The 19,749-nt window shown below is 43.9% G+C and overlaps 1 protein-coding gene across 5 annotated transcripts in view; it reads left to right on the top strand.

The window, feature by feature from the left end:
• The window catches only part of abcc4 (ATP binding cassette subfamily C member 4 (PEL blood group)), a 566,891-nt gene that overhangs the window by 69,596 nt on the left and 477,546 nt on the right, over positions 1 to 19,749 (top strand). For all 5 annotated transcript variants that reach the window (XM_068034379.1, XM_068034378.1, XM_068034377.1 and 2 more), the window contains exon 2: positions 2,328 to 2,438. Coding sequence is in view for 4 of the 5 variants with exons in the window: in XM_068034378.1 (XP_067890479.1) it covers positions 2,328 to 2,438 (111 nt within the window). In the remaining variant the exon portion in view is untranslated. The remainder of the gene's footprint in view (positions 1 to 2,327; positions 2,439 to 19,749) is intronic.

Genomic DNA, 19,749 nt, shown 5'->3' with positions numbered 1-19,749 from the left:
TGACTTCAATTTTGCTAGGGCTCCTTGATGCCATACTTGGTCAAATGCTGCCTTGATGTCAAGGGCAGTCACTCTCACCTCGCCTCTTGAGTTCAGCTCTGTTGTCCATGTTTGAACCAAGGCTGTAATGAAATCTGGAGTTGAGTGGCCCTGGCAGAACCCAAACTGAGTGTCAATGAGCAGGTTTTTGCTGAGCAACTGCCACTTGATAGCACTTTTGACCCCTTCCATCACTTTGCTGATGATCAGGAATAGATTGATAGGGCGGTAATTGGCCGGGTTGGACTTGTCCTACTTTTTATGCACAGGAGATACCTGGGCAATTTTCCACATTGCTGGGTAGATGCCAGTGTTGTAGCTGTACTGCAACAGCTTGGCTAGGGGTACAGCTATTTTTGGAGCACAAGTCTTCAGCACTATTGCCAGAATATTGTCAGGGCCCATAGCCTTTGCAGTATCCAGTGTTTTCAGCCATTTCTTGATATTACGTGGAGTGAATCGGATTGGCTGAAGACTGGCATCTGTGATGTTGGGGACCTCAGGAAGAGGCCGAGATGGATCATCCACTTGACACTTCTGGCTGAAGATGGACGCAATTGCTTCAGCCTTGTCTTTTGCACTGATGTGCTGGGCTCCCCCATTGTTGTCCTGTTTTGTAGCTTCACCAGGCTGACACCTCATTTTTAAGAATGCGGGTGCTGGTCCTGGCATGCCCTCCTGCACTCTTCTTTGAACCAGGGTTGGTTCCCCGGATTGATGGTCATGGTAGAGTGGGGAATATGCAGGGCCTTGAGGTTACAGATTGTTGTTGAATACAATTCTGCTGCTGCTGCTGATGGCCCACAGCACCTCATGGATGCCCAGTTTTGAGTTGCTAGATCTGTTCGAAGTCTATTGGTAGTGCCACACAATGCGAAGGTGGGTACCCTCAGTGTGAAGACAGGGCTTCGTCTCCACAAGGACTGTGCAGTGGTCACTCCTACCAATACTGTCATGGACAAATGCATCTGCGACAGGTAGATTGGTGAGGACGAGGTTAAGTATGTTTTTCCCTCTTGTTGGTTCCCTCACCGCCTACTGCAGACCCAGTCTAGCAGCTTTGTCTTTTTGGGCTTGGTCAGTAGTGGTGCTACTGAGCCACTCTTGGTGATGGACATTGATGAGTACATTTTGTGCCCTTGCTATACCCTCAGTGCTTCTTCCAATTAGTGTTCAACATGGAGAAGCACTGACTGATCAGCCAAGGGGAGGCAGTAGGTGTTAATCAGCAGGAAGTTTCCTTGCCCATATTTGACCTGATGCCATGAGACTTCATGGGGTACGGAGACAACGTTGAGGACTCCCAGGGCAACTCCCTCCTGACTATCTACCACGGTGCCGCCACCTCTGGTAGGTTTGTCCTGCCGGTGGGACAGAACATATCTAGTGATGGTGGTGTCTGGGACATTGTCTGCAAGCTATGATTCCTTGAGTATGACTATGTCAGGCTATTGCTTGACTAGTGTGTGGGACAGCTCTCCCAATTTTGGCACAAGCCCTCAAAGGTTATAAGGAGGACTTTGCAGAGTTGACAGGGCTGGGTTTGCCATTGTCGTTTCTGGTGTCTAGGTTGATGCCGAGTGGTCCATCTGGTTTCATTCCTTTTCTTAGACTTGTTAGCGGTTTGATACAACTGAGTGGTTTGCTAGTCTGGTGTCACGTAGATCAGATCAGATAAGGATGGCTGATTTCCTTCCCTAAAGGACATATCTCAGCTGGCTGACTGGCAGCACTCCTGTCGGGAAGACTTTCATAAGTTCAACCTATGCTCCAAAGTCTTGAACCCAGAATTTAGTAGTTCAGTACTGATTGTGACCTGCATTGTCACAAGTGTTGAATTTCGCATGAAAGTTCAAGCCTGTTCAGATGAGCATAAAAAAATTGCATGACATAATTCTGAGGCAGGGTGGAGTGTTCTGGCCAACATTTGTGTCTCAGCTATAACCACTAAAAGAGATTAATTGGTCACTTACTTGCTACTTATTGGACTATGCGGTGCACAATTCCGTACAATGTTTGCTTATAAAACTGCAGTGACTATACTTCAAAAGTAATTCACAGGCTGTGATGAGCTTTGGAAAGTGTGAGAATGTGATGGAGCGCTATAGAAGTGTTTTTTCTGCCATGTTTGTTTTATTGAATTGTTCATCTTCTGTCCATTACCCTTTTCACATCATTGAGTTAAGCTGTTATGTGCTGCATTTTATGCAGAGTGAGGGTGTGATAATGGCAGTCATATTTAAATGCATTGCAAGTGGAATTATCTTTTTTTATTTTTCAATTTGCAGTTGGTTAAATCCATTGTTTCGAGTTGGATCCAAAAGAAGACTAGAAGAAAATGACTTATACAAAGTGCTGCCAGAAGATGGATCTGAGAGATTAGGAGAAGAACTGCAAAGGTATTCCTCCTGATGTATATTCAGCATCACTGTGGCTAATGTACTTATTAAACTAAATGTTTTGTGTGCTGTATGATAACAGATGATGAAGCCCATGTGTATTTGTAAGTTGGGTTAATGACATTTGTGCACTATGGTCAGCCTCCATTGTACTTACTGGTATTGACCTGACATGACTCTGGCATTGTAGTGTATGTAGCATTGAGTCCATGCAGTGCTTTTTAAAATTCGTTCAAGGGATGTGGGTGTCGTTAGCTAGGTCAGCATTTATTGCCCATCCCTAATTGTCCTTGAGAAGGTGGTGCTGAGCTGCCTTCTTGAACTGCTGCAGTCCTTGGGGTTTTGGTACACCAACAGTGCTGTTAGGAAGGGAGTTCCAGGATTTTGAGCCAGTGACAGTGAAGGAATGGCGATATAGTTCCAAGTCAGGATGGTATGTGGCTTGGAGCAGAGCTTGCAGGTGGTGCTATTCCCATGCATCTGCTGCCCTTGACTTTCCAGGTGGTGGAGGTCGCGGGTTTGGAAGGTGCTGTCGAAGGAGCCTTGGTGAGTTGCTGCAGTGCATCTTGTAGATGGTACGCACTGTTGCCACTGTGCATTGGTGGTGGAGGGAGTGAATGTTGATGGTGGATTGGGTGCCAATCAAGCGGGCTGCTTTGTGCTGCACGGTGCCACGCATCTTGATTGCTGTTGGAGCTGCACCCATCCAGGCAAGTCGACAGTATTCGATCACACTCCTGACTTGTGTCTTGTAGATGGTGGCCAGGCATTGGGGAGACGGGAGGTGAGTTACTCGTTGCAGAATTCCCAGCCTCTGACCTGCTCTTGTAACCACAGCATTTCTGTGGCTTGTTCAGTTCAGTTTCTGGTCAGTGGTGACCCCCAGGATGATAGTGGGGGATTCAGCGATGGTAATGCCATTGACTGTCAAGGTGACATGGTTAGATTCTCCCTTGTTTGAGATGGTCGTTGCCTGGCACTTGTGTGGCATGAATGTTATGTTATTTGCCACTTACCAGATTGTGGATAAAGATCTAACAAATCTACTTTATCTTGTCACATGTATATTCTTGCAGCAGTGCGTAAGTGGCAGTAGCAACACCTCAGACCACATGACATCCTATGCACTCCAGTCATTAATTTATGACTATCTGATGTAAGTTTATACAAATAAACAACGCATTAGTCATTGTGAGTGCATCTGGGCAATGTTAGTAGTGATCACTTGCTTTATGCTAATTTGCTGACCTTGACTAAGTTATCACTATTACACAGAGCAGTGACAAACTGATCTTGCTGGAGTATTTTAAATATGCATTGGCAAGGCTACCGGCTATGGCCCAATGCCATCAGAATTGTCAGTGCCAGACCCATGTGAGGAGTTGTCTGCTGGACAGATCATTACCTAGTTAATCCCCAGTACTGAACCCAACTCTCCTCTACAGAGCACAAATATTGGGGGGAGTTTAACCCCCCACCCCACAATTGGTAGAAGGGGCTAAAAATAAATAAAACTGCTTTACGCATTCCACACCCTGCACTTATGTGCCTGCCACCATTTTTACAGCACCAGTTTACATGACGTGTTTGTGTCCCATTTTTGAGACGGGCACAGATACGTCATGTGTCATCATAGTATTTAAATCAGGCTCCCACAGTTGGCCGACTTTGTTACCCAGGGTTCCAGAGATCCGGTAGGTAAATGGAGACAAGCAGCTGGATCAAGTAGGCCCAACTGTGGCCTTCTACTGCATACATTCCTGCCTGGCAGCCAGTTAGCCACTTGTGAATGACACGATAATGAGGGCAAAAGCTGCTGTTGCAGAATTCCATCAGCCAAATTACGCCTGTAGAGAAGAGACGTAAGTTAATTACATGGTTCATCAAATGGCAAAGTGCTTCAGTTCGCAAACTTTTTCTGAAATATCAACTTTGATTGAAGGGATCAGGAAAAAAATCTTTTTCTCAACTGTGCTACTAAGCTGTCTTTCAGTAGTTTCCAGCAGGGAAATCTTTTGTTTCCCACCCTTCTGTAATTACCATGGGCATTCCCATATATGAGAGGGTGTAGAACATTTTGAGTGGGGGGGTGGGGGGAAGGAAATATCCAGTGGTCCATGTGGAAACCAATGACTTAGGAAGGAAAAGGTTTGAAGTTCTGTGATCAGAGTTTCAGGTGCTCAAATACAGTAACTTCTGAATTATTAAGTGTGTCACAGCTAGTGAGTATATCAATAGTAGGATAAGGCATAGCTGGACAAATGGTGATGAAGGAGGACTTCAGATTCCTGGGGCAGGAGGTACCTGTTCAAGGTGGATCGGTTTCACCTCAGCAGAGCGGCACCATGCCCTCTTGGGAAGGTTAACTAGTGATGTAGAGGAGGGTTTAAACTAATTTGGCAGAGGGATGGGCACTAGAATGAAACATTATAGAGGAGAAGCAAGGTGCACAGAGGACTGAGAGAGATCATAGCATGAGAGTAAAGAATAATTCAGAAATAGTAGGGATTGGAGAGGGAGCAAATGCAAGGCAGTCTAAGATGGGTTGGGCTACTTGTGCATAAATGCACATAGCTTGGTAAATAAGGTGGGTAAGCTGCAGGTACAAGTCGCCACATACAACTATGATGTTGTGGTGATTAACAGAGACCTGCGCCATTACATGTTGTTGTCTTCTTGTGGCTGGGAGCCAGTTGCCATGTGGGCGTGGCCATTTTGTACTGCTTACTTTTGTGTTCACTTAATCACTGTTGATATTGTGATTCAGTTTATGTGTCAACTTCACAGAATCACAGAATTGTTACAGCACAGAAGGAGGCCATTCGGCCCGTCATGTCTGCACAGATTCTCTGAAGGAGCAATTTACTTAGTGCCACTCCCAAGCCTTCTCCCCGTAGCCCTGCACATTCTTTTCAGATAATCATCCAATTGCCTCTTGAATGCCTCAATTGAACCTGCCTCCATCACACTTTCAGGCAGTGCATTCCAGATCCCAATCACTCACTGCGTGAAAATGTTTTTCCACATTGCTTCTTTTGCCAATTACCTTCAATTTGTACCCTCTTGTTCTCGGTCCTTCCATCAATAGGAACAGTTTTTCCCTATCTACTCTGTCCAGGCCCCTCATGATTTTGAATACCTCTATCAAATCTCTTCTCAACCTTCTCTTCTCCAAAGAAAACAGTCCCAATTTCTCCAATCTATCAACATTACTGAATTTCCTCATCCCTGGAACCATTTTCATGAATCTTTTCTGTACTCTCTCTCTAGTGTCTTCACATCTGTCCTGACGTATGGTGCTCAGAACTGGACACAGTACTCCAGTTGAGGCTAAACCAGTGTCCTACACAAGTTTAACATAACGTCCTTGTTTTTGTACTCTATGCCCCTATTAAAAAAAGCCTAGGATGCTGTATGATTTATTAACCATTCTCTCAACCTGTCTTTCCACCTTCAATGTTTTATGCACATATGCACCCAGGTCCCTCTCCTCCTGCACCCACTTTAGAATTGTATCCTTTGTTTGAGATTGTTTTTCTACTTTCTTCCTACCAAAATGAATCACTTCACACTTCTCTGCATTAAATTTCATCTGCCGCTAATCTTTCTGCATCCTTCAGAAGTTTAACACTATCCTCCTCATAAAGGGGAGCCGATAGATGTAGTATATTTGGATTTCCAGAAGGCATTCAATAAGGTTATTGCACAAGATAGGAACTCACGGTATTGGGGTAATGTATTAGCATGGATTGAGGATTGGTTAATGCACAGAAGACAGAGAGTCGGGATTAATGGGTCTTTTTCAGCTTAGAAAGACATGACTAGTGGAGTGCCACAAGGATCAGTCCTAGGGCCTCAATTATTTACTATCTATATTAATGACTTGGAGGAGGGGGCAGAGTGTATTTTATCCAGATTTGCTGCCGATACAAAAATAGGTGGGAGGGCATGTTGTGATGACATAAGGAATCTGCAAGGGGATATAGATAGGTTGAGTGAGTGGGCAAAAACTTGGCGGATGGAGTTTAATGTAGGAAAGTGTGAGGTCATCCACTTAGGTAGGAAGAATCAAAAGGCAGACTATTATTTAAATGGAGAGAGACTCCAAAAAAAGTGCAGCACTGAGGGATCTGGGTGTTCTTGTGCATGAAACACAAAAAGTTAGCATGTAGGTGGAGCAAGTAATTAAGAAGGCAAATGGAATTTTGACCTTTATTGCTAGGGGATTGGAGTTTAAAAATAGGGAATTCTTGTTACAACTGTACAGGGTGTTGGTGAGGCTGCACCTGGAGTACTGTGCACAGTTTTGGTCTCCGTATTTAAGAAAGGTATTGGAGGCAGTTCAAAAGAGATTCACTAGGCTGATTCTTGGGATGAAGGGGTTGACTTATCAAGAAAGGCTGAACAGGCCTTTATTCATTAGAGTTTAGAAGAATGAGGGGTGATCTTATTGATAACTACAAGATTCTGAGGGGGCTTGACAGGGTCGATGTTGAGAAGATGTTTCCATCAGTGGGGTATCTCGAACTAGGGGGACATAGTTACAGAATAAGGGAACACTCATTTAAAACTGAGATACGAAGGAATTTCTTCTCTGAGAATAGTGAATGTCTGGAATTCTCTACCCCAGAGAGTTGTCGAGTCCAGATCACAAAGTATTTAAAGAGGAGGTAGATAGATTTTTTGAAATTTGGAGGAGTTGAGGGCTATGAGGAACTGGCACGAAAGAGGAGTTGAGTTCTGGGTCAGATCAGCTATGATCTTATTGAACGGCGGGGCAGGCTTGAGGGGCCATATGGCCTTCTGTTCCTACATCTTGGGTTGAGTGAGTGAGCACAAGAACATATCTATAGCAGTCTGAAACTTCCTTATGTCCTCTTCACAACATACTTTCCTACCTATCTTTGTCTCATCTGCAAATTTAGCTACCATGCCATTGCTCCCCTTATCTAAGTCATTGATATAAATTGTAAAAAGTTGAGGCCCCAGCACAGACCCCTGTGGGACTCCACTCGTCACATGCTGCCAATCAGAAAAGGGCCCATTTATGCATACTCTGTTTTCTGCCAGCCATCTATCTATACACCATGAGCTCCTATTTTTCGCAATAACCTATTATGTGGCACCTTGTCAAATGTCTTCTGGAAATCCAAGTACAGCATGTTAATGGGCTCCCCTTTTATCCAAAGCACACGTTACTCCTTCAAAGAACTCCAATAAATTGGTTAAACATGATTTCCCCTTCACAAAACCATGCTGACTATTCCTGATTAACTTGAGTTTTCCGAAGTGCCCAGCTATAACCTCCTTAATGATTGATTCTAACACTTTCCCCATGACAGACGTCAAGTTAACTGGCCTCAGTTACCTGTTTTCTACCTCTTTCCCCCCCCCCCCCCCCACCCCCCACCCCCCACCTCAACGTTCTTGAATAGAGGGGTTATATTTGCTACTTTCCAGTCTGATGAAACCTTTCCAGAATCTAGCGAATTTTGAAAATTTAACACCAATGCATCTACTATCTCATTTAACCACCTTTTTTAGGACCCTAGGATGAAGTCCATCAGGACCCAGAACTTGTCAGCGCACAGCTGCATTAGTTTGATAAGTACCGCTTCCCTGGTGATTGCAATTTCGCCAAGTTTAGATTTGATTAGATTAGAGATACAGCACTGAAACAGGCCCTTCGGCCCACCGGGTCTGTGCCGACCATCAACCACCCATTTTTATACTAATCCTACACTAATCCCATATTCCTACCAAACATCCCCACCTGTCCCTATATTTCCCTACCACCTACCTATACTAGTGACAATTTATAATGGCCAATTAACCTAACAACCTGCAAGTCTTTTGGCTTGTGGGAGGAAACCGGAGCACCCGGAGAAAACCTACGCAGACACAGCGAGAACTTGCAAACTCCACACAGGCAGTACCCGGAATCGAACCCGGGTCCCTGGAGCTGTGAGGCTGCGGTGCTAACCACTGCGCCACTGTGCCGCCCCTTTTTAGAAATTTCTTCTCTCCCTTCTACCTCCTGATTTATAGCTATTACTGGAATGTTTTTTGTATCTTCTGTAGTGAAGACAGAACCAAAATATTTGTTCTTTACATCTGCCATTTCCTTATTATCTACTGTTAACTGCCCATTCTCACTCTCCAGAGGGCCAACACTCAGTTTACTTTTTTCCTTTGTAAATACCTGTAGAAACTCTTGCTATACGTTTTTATGTTTCTAGCTAGCTTCCCCTCATATGAGAGGAGTCAATGGCATAGTGGTAATGTCATTGGACCAGAGGCCCAGGCTAATGCTGTGGGGAAATGGGTTTGAATCCCACCATGGCAGATGGTGAAATTTGAATTCAATTAATAAAATTTGGAATTAAAAAACTAGTTTATTGGTGACCATGAAACCTTTGTTGTAAAAACCCATGTGCTTCACTAATGTCCTTTAGGGAAGGAAATCTGCCGTCCTTACCTGGTCTGGCCTACATGTGACTCCAGATCCACAGCAATGTGGTTGACTCTTAAATGCACTCTGAGATGGTGTCGCAAACCACTTAGTTCAAGGACAATTAGAGATGGATAATAAATACTGACCTAGCCAGCGATGCCCACATCCCATCAACGAATAAAAAAAACCCCTCTAATTTCTTTTTTTGCCGTTCTTTATATTCTGACCAATCATCTGATCTGCCACTCATCATCCCGCGATTATATGGGATAAAAGGGACGGAAGCAACGTGGATACAAAATTGGCTGAGTGACAGGAAACAAAGTGTAGTGGTTAATAGATGTTTTTCGTGCTGGAGGAGGTTTTGTAGTGAAGTTCCCCAGGGATCAGTGTTGGGACTCTTCCTTTTCCTGATGTATGTTAATGACCTAGACCTTGGTGTATAGGGCACAATTTCAAAGTTTGCAGATGATACAAAACTTGGAAGCATTGTGAACTGTGAGGCGGATAGTGTAGAACTTCAACAGAACATAGACAAATTGATGGAATGGGCAGACAGGTGGCAGACGAGGTTCAATGCAGAAAAATGTGAAGTGATTCATTTTGGTAGGAAGAACATGGAGGGACAATATTGAATAAAGGGTACAATTCTAAAGGGGGTGCAGGAGCAGAGGGACCTAGGTGTATATGTACATAAGCCATTGAAGGTGGCAGGACAGGTTGAGATGGGGTTTAATAAAGCATACCGTATACTGGGCTTTATTAATAGGGGCATAGAGTACAAGAGCAAGGAAGTTATGTTGAACCTGTATAAGACACTAGTTCGGCCTGAACTGAAGTATTGCATCCAGTTCTGGGCACCGCATTATAGCAAGGATTCATGAAAATGGTTCCAGGGATGAGGAATTTCAGTTATGCAGATAGATTGGAGAAGTTAGGACTGTTTTCCTTGGAGAAGAGAAGGCTGAGAGGTGATTTGATCGAGGTATTCAAAATCATCAGGGGTCTGGACAGAGTAGATAGAGAGAAACTGTTCCCAGTTGGGATTGGTTCGAGAACGAGTGGGCACAGGTTTAAAGTATTTGGTAAGACAAGCAAAAGTGACAAATTTTACTCTGAGGTCATTAATTAATCCTGTCGTGTTACATAATACCAAGTCTAATATAACCTGCTGTCTGGTTGGTTCCAGAATGTGCTGTTCTAAGAAACTGTCTTGAAAGCATTCTATGAACTCCTCATCCAGGTTACTATTGCCAATCTGATTTTTCCAGTTTATATGTAGATTAAAATCACCCATGATTATTGTTGTCCCTTTATCACAAGCACCCAATATTTCTTCTTGTATACTTCATCCTACATTGTTGTTACTGTTAGGGGGGCCTGTACGCCACTTTCACCAGTGACTTCTTTCCCCTACTATTCCTCATCTCCACCCAAATTGATTCTACATCCTGATCTCCTGAAACAAGTCATCTCTATTTATTGCACCAATGCCATCCTTGATTGACAGTGCTGTCCCTCCACCTTTACTTAGCTTCCTATTCTTCTTTAACGTCAGATGCCCCTTGTCATCTGGCAGCCACATCTCTTTAACGGCTATGAGATCCTATTTATTTACTTCAATGTGCACTATCAGTTCATCTACTTTGTTATGAATGCTGTGTGCATTCAGATACAGAGCCTTTCGTTTTGACTTTTTGTTATCTTTATTAGATCTAGTGCCATAAAGAACCCCACCTGCTAAGAATGAGGCATGTTAATTTCATCATATGAACATTAATTTTTAACTGTTGCTGGAGTGAAGAGATGACTTGTTTAAAGAGATCAGCAGTGGCTGGTCCGGTTGAAGCTCCGGAGCGGGGCGTCCCATTCTGGCGAGCTGAGCGCTTTATTTCTCTAGCACCAGAGCAAGGACACACACGCAGTGAGTGTGTGTGTCCTTTGTATTGTCGGTTACTGTTCTGTTGCACAAAAAAGAAGTTGAACCCGGTGCCAACCTCTCTGTCATAGGGAGGCCATGTGCCCCAGCTTCTCAGACACCATGCTTGGAGAGACAAAACAATTGCTCACTGCTTCAATTAACAAAGATTGGTCTGGGCAATGATGATCCACATCTTGTCGGTGTAAGAGACAGCACTACACTGCACCCCCCCCCCCATCCCCAGCGAGAGCTTTGAAATCTACAAACGCAGGAGTTTGTTTAAACAGTTAGTCACATGACTAAACTGCTGGCCAACTTGGAGTTTTGAATTGTGCTCACAGGACAGTTTGAAGTCAAACTGCTGATTGCAACTGAACCTGGAACAAGAGAGCCTTTCTCCTGGCTGGCGCTCTGTCACTTTCTCACTTTCTCACAGACCTCCGGACCCACTGAAGTCACTTAAACCTCAAGAGAGAGAATGCTACATCACGACAAGTTAAAGCGTGCACTGGGCCCCAACGAACAGCAAGAGTTGCCATCAACCAAAGACTCCACATTGAACTCAAGGGACCATAAATAATTACCAGATATTGCATCATACTTTTCCCCTTTTGTCTTTCTACTTGTTCTGTCTCTACCTGCGTGTGTTTATCGCTAGTGTGGTTGTGACGCATATTCGTAGTCGTTAACTGAATTAGAGTTTAAGATGAATGAACTTCCACCTTTCTTGTTTAAATCTAAGAAAACTTGTCTGATTTATTTGCCTTACAATTGGAAAGCAGTGAACAAGGATTCACTGAGGGGGAGCTAAAAACATGATGTTTCTAAAATTAAACCCTGTTACAGTTAGACGAGGCAAAGGCTGAGGGGAAACCCCTAGACCCCTATCTCACCTGGTCATAACATCTAATCTTGACTATTGGTGTGTTCTTAGGTTTTTTCGCTTTGTCCCTTCCTGCTATTCTCTGACCTTAATTTCCCATGTTACTATTCTGTTGTCCTGCCTTGACTGTACCCCTTGATTTGCTACATCAACCCAAGCTTGATCCCTCACACCTCTTGTTTAGTACTTCCCTTGTTTAGTTTAAAGCCCTCTCTACTTCCCTTGTTATACGGTTTGCTAGAACACTGGTCTCAGCACAGTTCAGTTGCAGACTGTGCCAACGGTACAGCCTCCATTTACCCCAGTATTGGTGCAAGTGCCCACAAACTGAAACCCACTTCTCCCACACCAGTCGTTGAGCTACATATTCATTTCACTAATCTTATGTGTCCTCTGCAAATTGGCACGTGGCTCAGGTAATAATCTAGAGATTATTGCCCTTGAGGTTCTGCACTTCAATTTGGTGCCTAGCTCCTTAGGTTGTCCAAGTAGAACATCTTTCCTGGTACCAACGACATAGGTAGGACTTACATGGATCATGACAAATGGATCCTCCCCCTCCCATTCCAAGTTCCTGTCCAGCCCTGAGCAGATGTCCTGAACCTTGGCACTGGGTCATAGAAAGTTTAAGGCACAGAAAGAGACCACTTGGCCCATCGTGTCTGCGCTGGCTGATAAACGATCCACCTATTCTAATCCCACCTTCTAGCATTTGGTCCGTAGCCCTGAAGATTATGGCACTATCCAGACTCTTTTTGAATGACTTGAGGGTTTCTGTCTCAACTACCCTTTCAGGCAGAGAGTTCCAGATCCGCACCGCCCTCTGGGTGAAAAGGTTTTTCCTCATCTTTCCTCTAATTTTTCTACCAATCACTTTAAATCTATGCCCCCTAGCCACTGACCTCTCTGCGAAGGTAAATAGGCCCTTCACCTCCACTCTATCCAGGCCCCTCCAAATTTTGTACATTTCAATCTGATCTCCCCTCAGCCTTCTCTGTTCCAAGGAGAACAACCCCAGCCTATCCAATCTTTGTTCATAGCTGCATTTTTCCAGTCCCAGCAACATCCTTGTAAATCTCCTCTGTACCTTCTCTAGTGCAGTTATGTAATGTGGTGACCAGGACTACATGCAGTACTCAAGTTGTGGCCTAACCAATGAGTTATACAGTTCCAGCATATACAGCTCCCTGTTCTTGTATTCTATACCTCGGCTAATAAAGGAAAGGATTCCATATGCCGCCTTAACCACCTTATCGACCTGTCCTGCTATATTTTGGGATCTGTGGACATTCACTCCAAGGTCCCTCACTTCCTCTACACCTCTCAGTATTTTTCCATTAATCGTGTATTCCTTTGCCTTGTTTGACCTTTCCAAATACAGCATCTCACACTTCTCCAGGTTGAATTCCATTTGCCATTTTTCTGCCCATCTGACCAAACCATCAGTATCTTCCTGCAACCTACAGCTGTCCTCCTCGCTGTCTACCACATGGCCAATCTTTGTATCGCCTGCAAACTTCTTGATCATGCCCCCTACATTTATGTCCAAATCGTTAATATATACCACAAAAAGCAGGGGACCCAGTACTGAGCCCTGCGGAACGCCATTGGAAACACTGCTCCAGTTACAAAAACAGACGTCAACAATTACTCTTTGTTGCCTGCCACTGAGCCAATTTTGGATCCACCTTGCTGCATTTCCCTGGATCCCATAGGATTTTATTTTTTTAACCAGTCTGCCATGTAGGTCCTTGTCAAAATCCTTGCTAAAATCCATGTAGCCCACATCAACTGCACTACCCTTATCTATTTTCCTTGTTACATCTGACATGTGGGAGTCTTTCAAACGTCAGTTGATTAGAATCCAGGACCTGCATGTTCCTGTGAGGATGAAGGATAAGTTTGGCAAGTTTTGGGAACCTTGGATGAGGAGGGATATTGTGAGCCTAGTCAAAAAGAAAAAGGAAGCATTCGTAAGGGCTAGAAGGCTGCAAACTGATGAAGTCCTTGAGGAATATAAAGAAAGTAGGAAGGAACTTGAGCAAGGAGTTAGGAGGGCTAAAAGGGGTCATGAAAAGTCATTGGCAAACAGGATTAAGGAGAATCCCAAGGCTTTTTATACGTATATAAAAAGCAAGAGGGTAGCCAGGGAAAGGGTTGGCCCACTCAAGGACAGAGGAGGGAATCTATGCATGGAGCCAGAGGAAATGGACGAGTTAGTTACTAGGGGACATAGGTTTAAGGTGTGAGGGGCAAAGTTTAGAGGGGATGTGCGAGGCAAGTTTTTTTTTTCTACACAGAGGGTGGTGAGTGCCTGGAGGCAGGTACGATAGGGACATTGAAAAGGCATCTTGACAAATACATGAATAGGATGGGAATAGAGGAATACGGATCTTGGAAGTGCAGAAGGTTTTAGTTTAGACAGGCATGAAGATCGGCGCAGGCTCGGAGGGCCGAATGTCCTGTTCCTGTACTGTTCTTTGTTCTTCAAAAAATTCGATCAAGTTGGTCAAAGATCTTCCCTTAAGAAATCCATGCTGACTATCCTTGATTAACCTGTGCCTTTCTAAGTGATAGTTTATCCTGTCTCTCAGAATAGATTCCAATAATTTGCCCACTACTGAGGTTAGACTGACTGACCTGTAATTATTTGGTCTATACGTCGCTCCCTTTTTAAACAGAGGTACAATGTTAGCAGTTCTCCATTCCTCCGGCACCACATCTGTATCCAGTGAGGGCTGGAAAATAATGGACGGACCTTCCACTATTTTCTCTCTTGCTTCTTTTAACAGCTTGGGGTACATTTCATCCGGCACTGATAATTTATCAACTTTCAAGGATGCTAATTCCATTAATACTTCCTCTCTCCCTATGTTTATCACATCCAATACGTCATAGTCCTCCTCCTTAACTACGCTATCTGCATCATCCCCCTCTTTTGTGAAGACAGACTATTAAGAAGACATTAACTATTAAGAACCATACCAACATCTTTCGCCCCTATACATAGGTTACCTTTTTGGTTTTCTATGGGCCCGACTCTCTCCTTAGCTATCCTCCTTACTCTTAATGTATTGATAAAACATCTTTGGGTTCACCTTGATTTTGCTTGCCAACATTTTTTCACGCCCTCCCTTTGCTTTCCTAGTTTCCTTTTTCATTTCACCCCTCCACTTTCTATGCTCCTCTCGGTTTTCTGTAGTATTGATCTTCTCTGTGTTGGACGTAAGCTTTCCTTTTTTGCCTTATCTTACCTTGTAAGCTCCTTGACATCCATGGGGCTCTAGATCTGCCCGTCTCACCCTTTTTCTTTTGTGGGAACATATTTACCCTGAACCCTTGGAATCTCCCCTTTTGAATGCCTCACACTGCACTGACACTGATTTACCTTCAAGTAGCTGTTTCCAGTCTACTTTCACGAAATCATTAAAATAAAAGCAAAATACTGCGGATGCTGGAAATCTGAAACAAAAACAAGAAATGCTGGATTCACTCAGCAGGTCTGCCAGCATCTGTGGAAAGAGAAGCAGAGTTAACGTTTCGGGTCAGTGACCCTTCTTCGGAACTGGGAACCGAAGAAGGGTCACTGACCCGAAACGTTAACTCTGCTTCTCTTTCCACAGATGCTGCCAGACCTGCTGAGTGAATCCAGCATTTCTTGTTTTGGTTCACAAAATCATTCCTCAGTTTCGTAAACTTGGCCTTGCCCCAGTTGAGAACTCTAACTCCTGTTCTATCTCTGTCCTTTTCCATAATTATGTTAAAACTGATTGACTTATGATCGCTACCACCTGTCATACTAGGCCCCCACCTGCTAAGAATGAGGCACATTAATTTTGTCATGAACATTGATTTTAAACTGTTACCGGAGTGAAGAAAGGACTTGTTAAACAGATCAGCCGTGGCTGGAAAATAGATTTGCATATTAACAGACAGTGTTTGGAAGGACAAAGCAGCCATTCCCTGAAACATTCAACCCATAATGGACTTTTGATTGCCAGACGTTGTAGGTATGGGAGCTTGCATTCCAGGTAGACTGCTAAGATGGCCGAATAAACAAACGGATATGGTCAAATCAGTTGGTCACATGACTAACCTGCTGGACAACCTGAGTTTTTTGAATTTGTACCAACAGTTTGGGCAGAGTGTCTTTTTGCCCTGGACTGAGAAGATCTCTCTCCTGTCTGCTCTCATCTCTTTCTCACAAGCCTCTGAATCCACTGAAGACACATGAACCCCAAGATAGAAAAGTCTCCTATAGCGAACAAGGTTTAAGAAGAATATTGGCCCCAATGAAAAACAAGATCTACCTACAATCAAGGGCTCTACAGTGAGCTCGAATAACTGTAATAACAACTTTTCAGATATTGCCTCAAACCTTTCCACTTTATTTTTCTTCTGCTCTTTTCTGTCTCTATTTGCATGTGTGTATCACGTATGCATGCTAGCATGGGCACATTGTGTATCTGTAGACGTTAACCGAATTAGAGGTTAAGTTTAATAAATTTCAACTTTTCTTCTTTAAGCCTAAGAAAGCCGGTTTTAGCTGGTTTCCTTGCCTTATGATTGGAAAGCAGTGAACAAGGATTCACCAGGGGGAGCTAAAAACACAGTGTGTTTAAATTTAAACCCTATTGCCCTGTTATGGTAAGACCAGGTGAAGGCTGAGAGGAGCCCCTTGACACCAAAATGCTCTCCCACTGCCACCCGTTCCACCTGCCCATCTTCATTTCCTAAAACTAAGTCTAAAACTGCTCCGTCTCTTGTAGGACTTGCAACATACTGGTCAAACAAGTTCTCTTGAATGCACCTCAAGAATTCTGTTCCCTCAATTCCTTTCACACTAAAACTATCCCAGTTAATGTTGGGGTTGTTAAAATCCCTTACTATTCCTGCCCTTTTGTTTTTGTACTTTTTGGAGATTTGCCTACATATTTGCTCTTCTATCTCCCTCTGTTTGGGAGTCTATAGTACACTTCCAGCAGTGTGATTGCCCCTTTTTTGCTCCTTAGCTCAATCCATATGGCCTCATTTGATGAACCTTCCAACATATCGTCCTCCTCACAGCTGTAATATTTTCTTTGACCAAAATTGCTGCTCCCCCTCCTTTCATATCCCCCTCCCTATCACGTCTGAAAACCCTGTAACTTGGAAAGTTGAATTGCTATTCCTGTCCCTCCTTAAGCCATGTTTCTGTATTAGCAATGATATCATACTGCCACATGTCTATTTGTGCCCTCAGCTCATCTGCTTTATTTGCTATACCCCTTGCTTTGAAATAGATATCCTTGAGCACTGCCAAACTCTATTTTTATTTTCTCGCCTTTGTTTCCTCTGCCTTCCAGACTCATCCATTAATTTTCTGCCTTCCATTTTCATTTCTGATTTTGTCCCAACTGAGTCTACCCTCAGGTCCCCATGCCCCTAGTTTAATCCCTCCCCAACAGCACTAGCAAAACGTCCTGCAAGGAACTCAGTCCTGTCTCTGTTCAGGTACAACCCAACCCGCCTGTACAGGTCTCATCTCCCCGAGAGCCGCTCCCAATGTCCCAGGCATCTAAAGCCCTCCCTCCTTCATCATCTTACCAGCCATGCTTTCATCTGTCTTATTCTTCTATTTCTATACACTTGCGCATGGCACTGGGTGTAATCCGGAGATGACTACTTTTGAGGTCCTGCTTGCTAATTTCTTCCCTAGCTCCCTAAATCCTGACTGCAAGGCCACATCCCTCTTTCTACCTATGTAGTTGGTTCCAGTATGGACTACTACTGCTGGCTGTTCACCACCCCCCCACCTTGCAGGATGCTCTGCAGTAGCTCAGTGACATCCGTGACCCTGGCACCAGGGAGGCAACGCGCCAGCCTGGATTAATGTCTGCGGCCACAGAAATGCCTGTCTGTTCGCTGACTATTGAATCACCTATTTCTATGGCTCTTCCAGTCTTCCCTGTACACCCCCGTGCAACTGAGCCATCTGTGGTGCCATGTCCTTGGCTCTGGCTGCACTCTCCAGGTGAAGCATTACTTTGCTCAGTATTCAGAACATGTTGGAGAGAGGGATGCACTCAGGGGTCTCCTGCTGATTCTTTTTGACTGCCTGACGGTCACCCATTCCGTCTCTCCCTGCATACTCTAAGTTGTGGGGTGACCACATCTATAAACATGCTATCCACGTTGCTGTCATTCTCATGAATGCATTGCATGTGTCGCCAGCTGCCGTGTAAGTTCCAAGACCTGGAGCTCAAGCTGCTGCAATTGACAACACTTCCTGCACAAATGGCTATCCAGGATACGGGAAGCACCTTTGCTACTGCTGAAAAAAGATACCTTACCATAGCTACAACACCTTAGAATTATTAATAAAACCTTACTAGTACTGATGAATCTGCATAAAAATTAAGACAGTCTCTTCACCTGCCTCACTCATGGTCACATCCTCCTGCCCCTCACTGCTGACCAAAACAAATGACCTCGTCCAGGTATTTCTCCCCCTCTCTTATGTTGTACAGGTTACAATGACAATGCTGGATCCTTCGAGGCTAATGTCAACAGGGGACCTTGTAAGCCTCCACAATGCAAATGTCGTCTTCCCAAGTACGCCAGGAATGAACTTGTTGAGCTGCAACAAAAATTTGATGACCTTGAAGGCCTTGGAGTCTGAAGATGTGGCGATCTCTGTGGACTACCTTAACCCATCATTTCTCTTGAAGAAAACCAGTGGGAGGAGTTCAAAAGCGAGATTCTACAGGCACTGTGTAGACATGTCTCCACAAAGATAGAGGGTGGTACGGACAGGGTAAGATAAAGCAGAAAAAGAAAGCTTATGATGGTCACAAAATACTTGATACTTTAGAAAGCCTAGAGGAGTATAGAAAGTGCAGGGGTGAAGTGAAAAGAAAATTAGGAAAGCAAAGAGATGACATGAAAAATTGTCAGATAAAATTAAGGAAAACCCGAGAATGTTTCATGAGTACATTAAGAGCAAGGAGATACCGAAGTAAAGGGTAGGGCCTATCAGAGGTGTACAAGGTAACTTATGCGTGGTATTACTATGAGGTGCAAAAGGTGTCTAGGGATCTGTTACTGTCTTCACCTGGTCTTATTGTAACAGTGTTTAATTTTAAACAGTGTTTTGAGCCCCCCCCCCCCCTTTGTGAATCCTTGTTCACAAGTTTCCAATTATAAGGCAAAGAAATGAGCACAAAAAGGCTTTCTTTGATTTAAAGAGGAAAAGTGAGATTTATTAAACCTTAAACTTAAACTCTAATCCGGTTAATGCCTATAGATATATGATACGCCTATGCTAGCAAGCACATGTGATACACACGCAAATAGGGACCGAAAAGTTTGAGGCAATATCTTGTTACTGTTTCTCGAGTTCACTGTAGTCCTTGATTGAAGATATGGTCTTGCGTTTCGTTGGGCCCCAATATTCTTCATAAAACTTTTTCATGTAGAAAACTTTTCTCTGAGTTTCACCCGTTTTTACAAGATTCAGTTCTGTTGGAAGAAGATGGAAACAGGCAGGAGAGAGGTCTTCTTTCTTCAGTTCCAGGAGAGATCGTTACTCCATGAGCACATGGCTTTGTCTCAGTTCAAATCCTGTTTTCTCCAATTCAAAACTCTGCAACAGCAGTTAGTCATGTGACTAAAACTGGGCTGACCACTTCTGTGTATCGGGGAAGCAACTACTGGGTCCCTGTTGTTTCAACATTGTCGGGTACTATGCAAATGTCCTTCCAGTCAGGGCTTGCAATTTTAAGTTTTTGTTCATGTGGCGAAATAATGTATGCCACAGTCTTGGTAGGTGGGGGCTTTGCCTGATGGTGGATTCCGTTTTTAATGAGTTCTTTGTCTCTGCCTTCACAAAGGAGAGGGATGATGCAGCCATTGTAGTTAAAGAGGAGGAGTGTGAAATATTAGATGCGATAAACATAATGAGAGAATACCTATTAGAGGGTCTGAAATCCTTGAAACCAAGGGAGGAAATAGCGGATGCGTTGAGGATCATTTTCAAATCTTCACTAGATACAGGCAAGGATTGGAGATCTGC

The sequence above is a fragment of the Heterodontus francisci genome, chromosome 6 (genome assembly GCF_036365525.1).
Source record: "Heterodontus francisci isolate sHetFra1 chromosome 6, sHetFra1.hap1, whole genome shotgun sequence".
NCBI classification, from domain to species: domain Eukaryota; kingdom Metazoa; phylum Chordata; class Chondrichthyes; order Heterodontiformes; family Heterodontidae; genus Heterodontus; species Heterodontus francisci.
The sequence above is the reverse complement of the archived record's forward strand: the minus strand, read 5'-3'. Positions and strand labels throughout refer to the sequence as shown.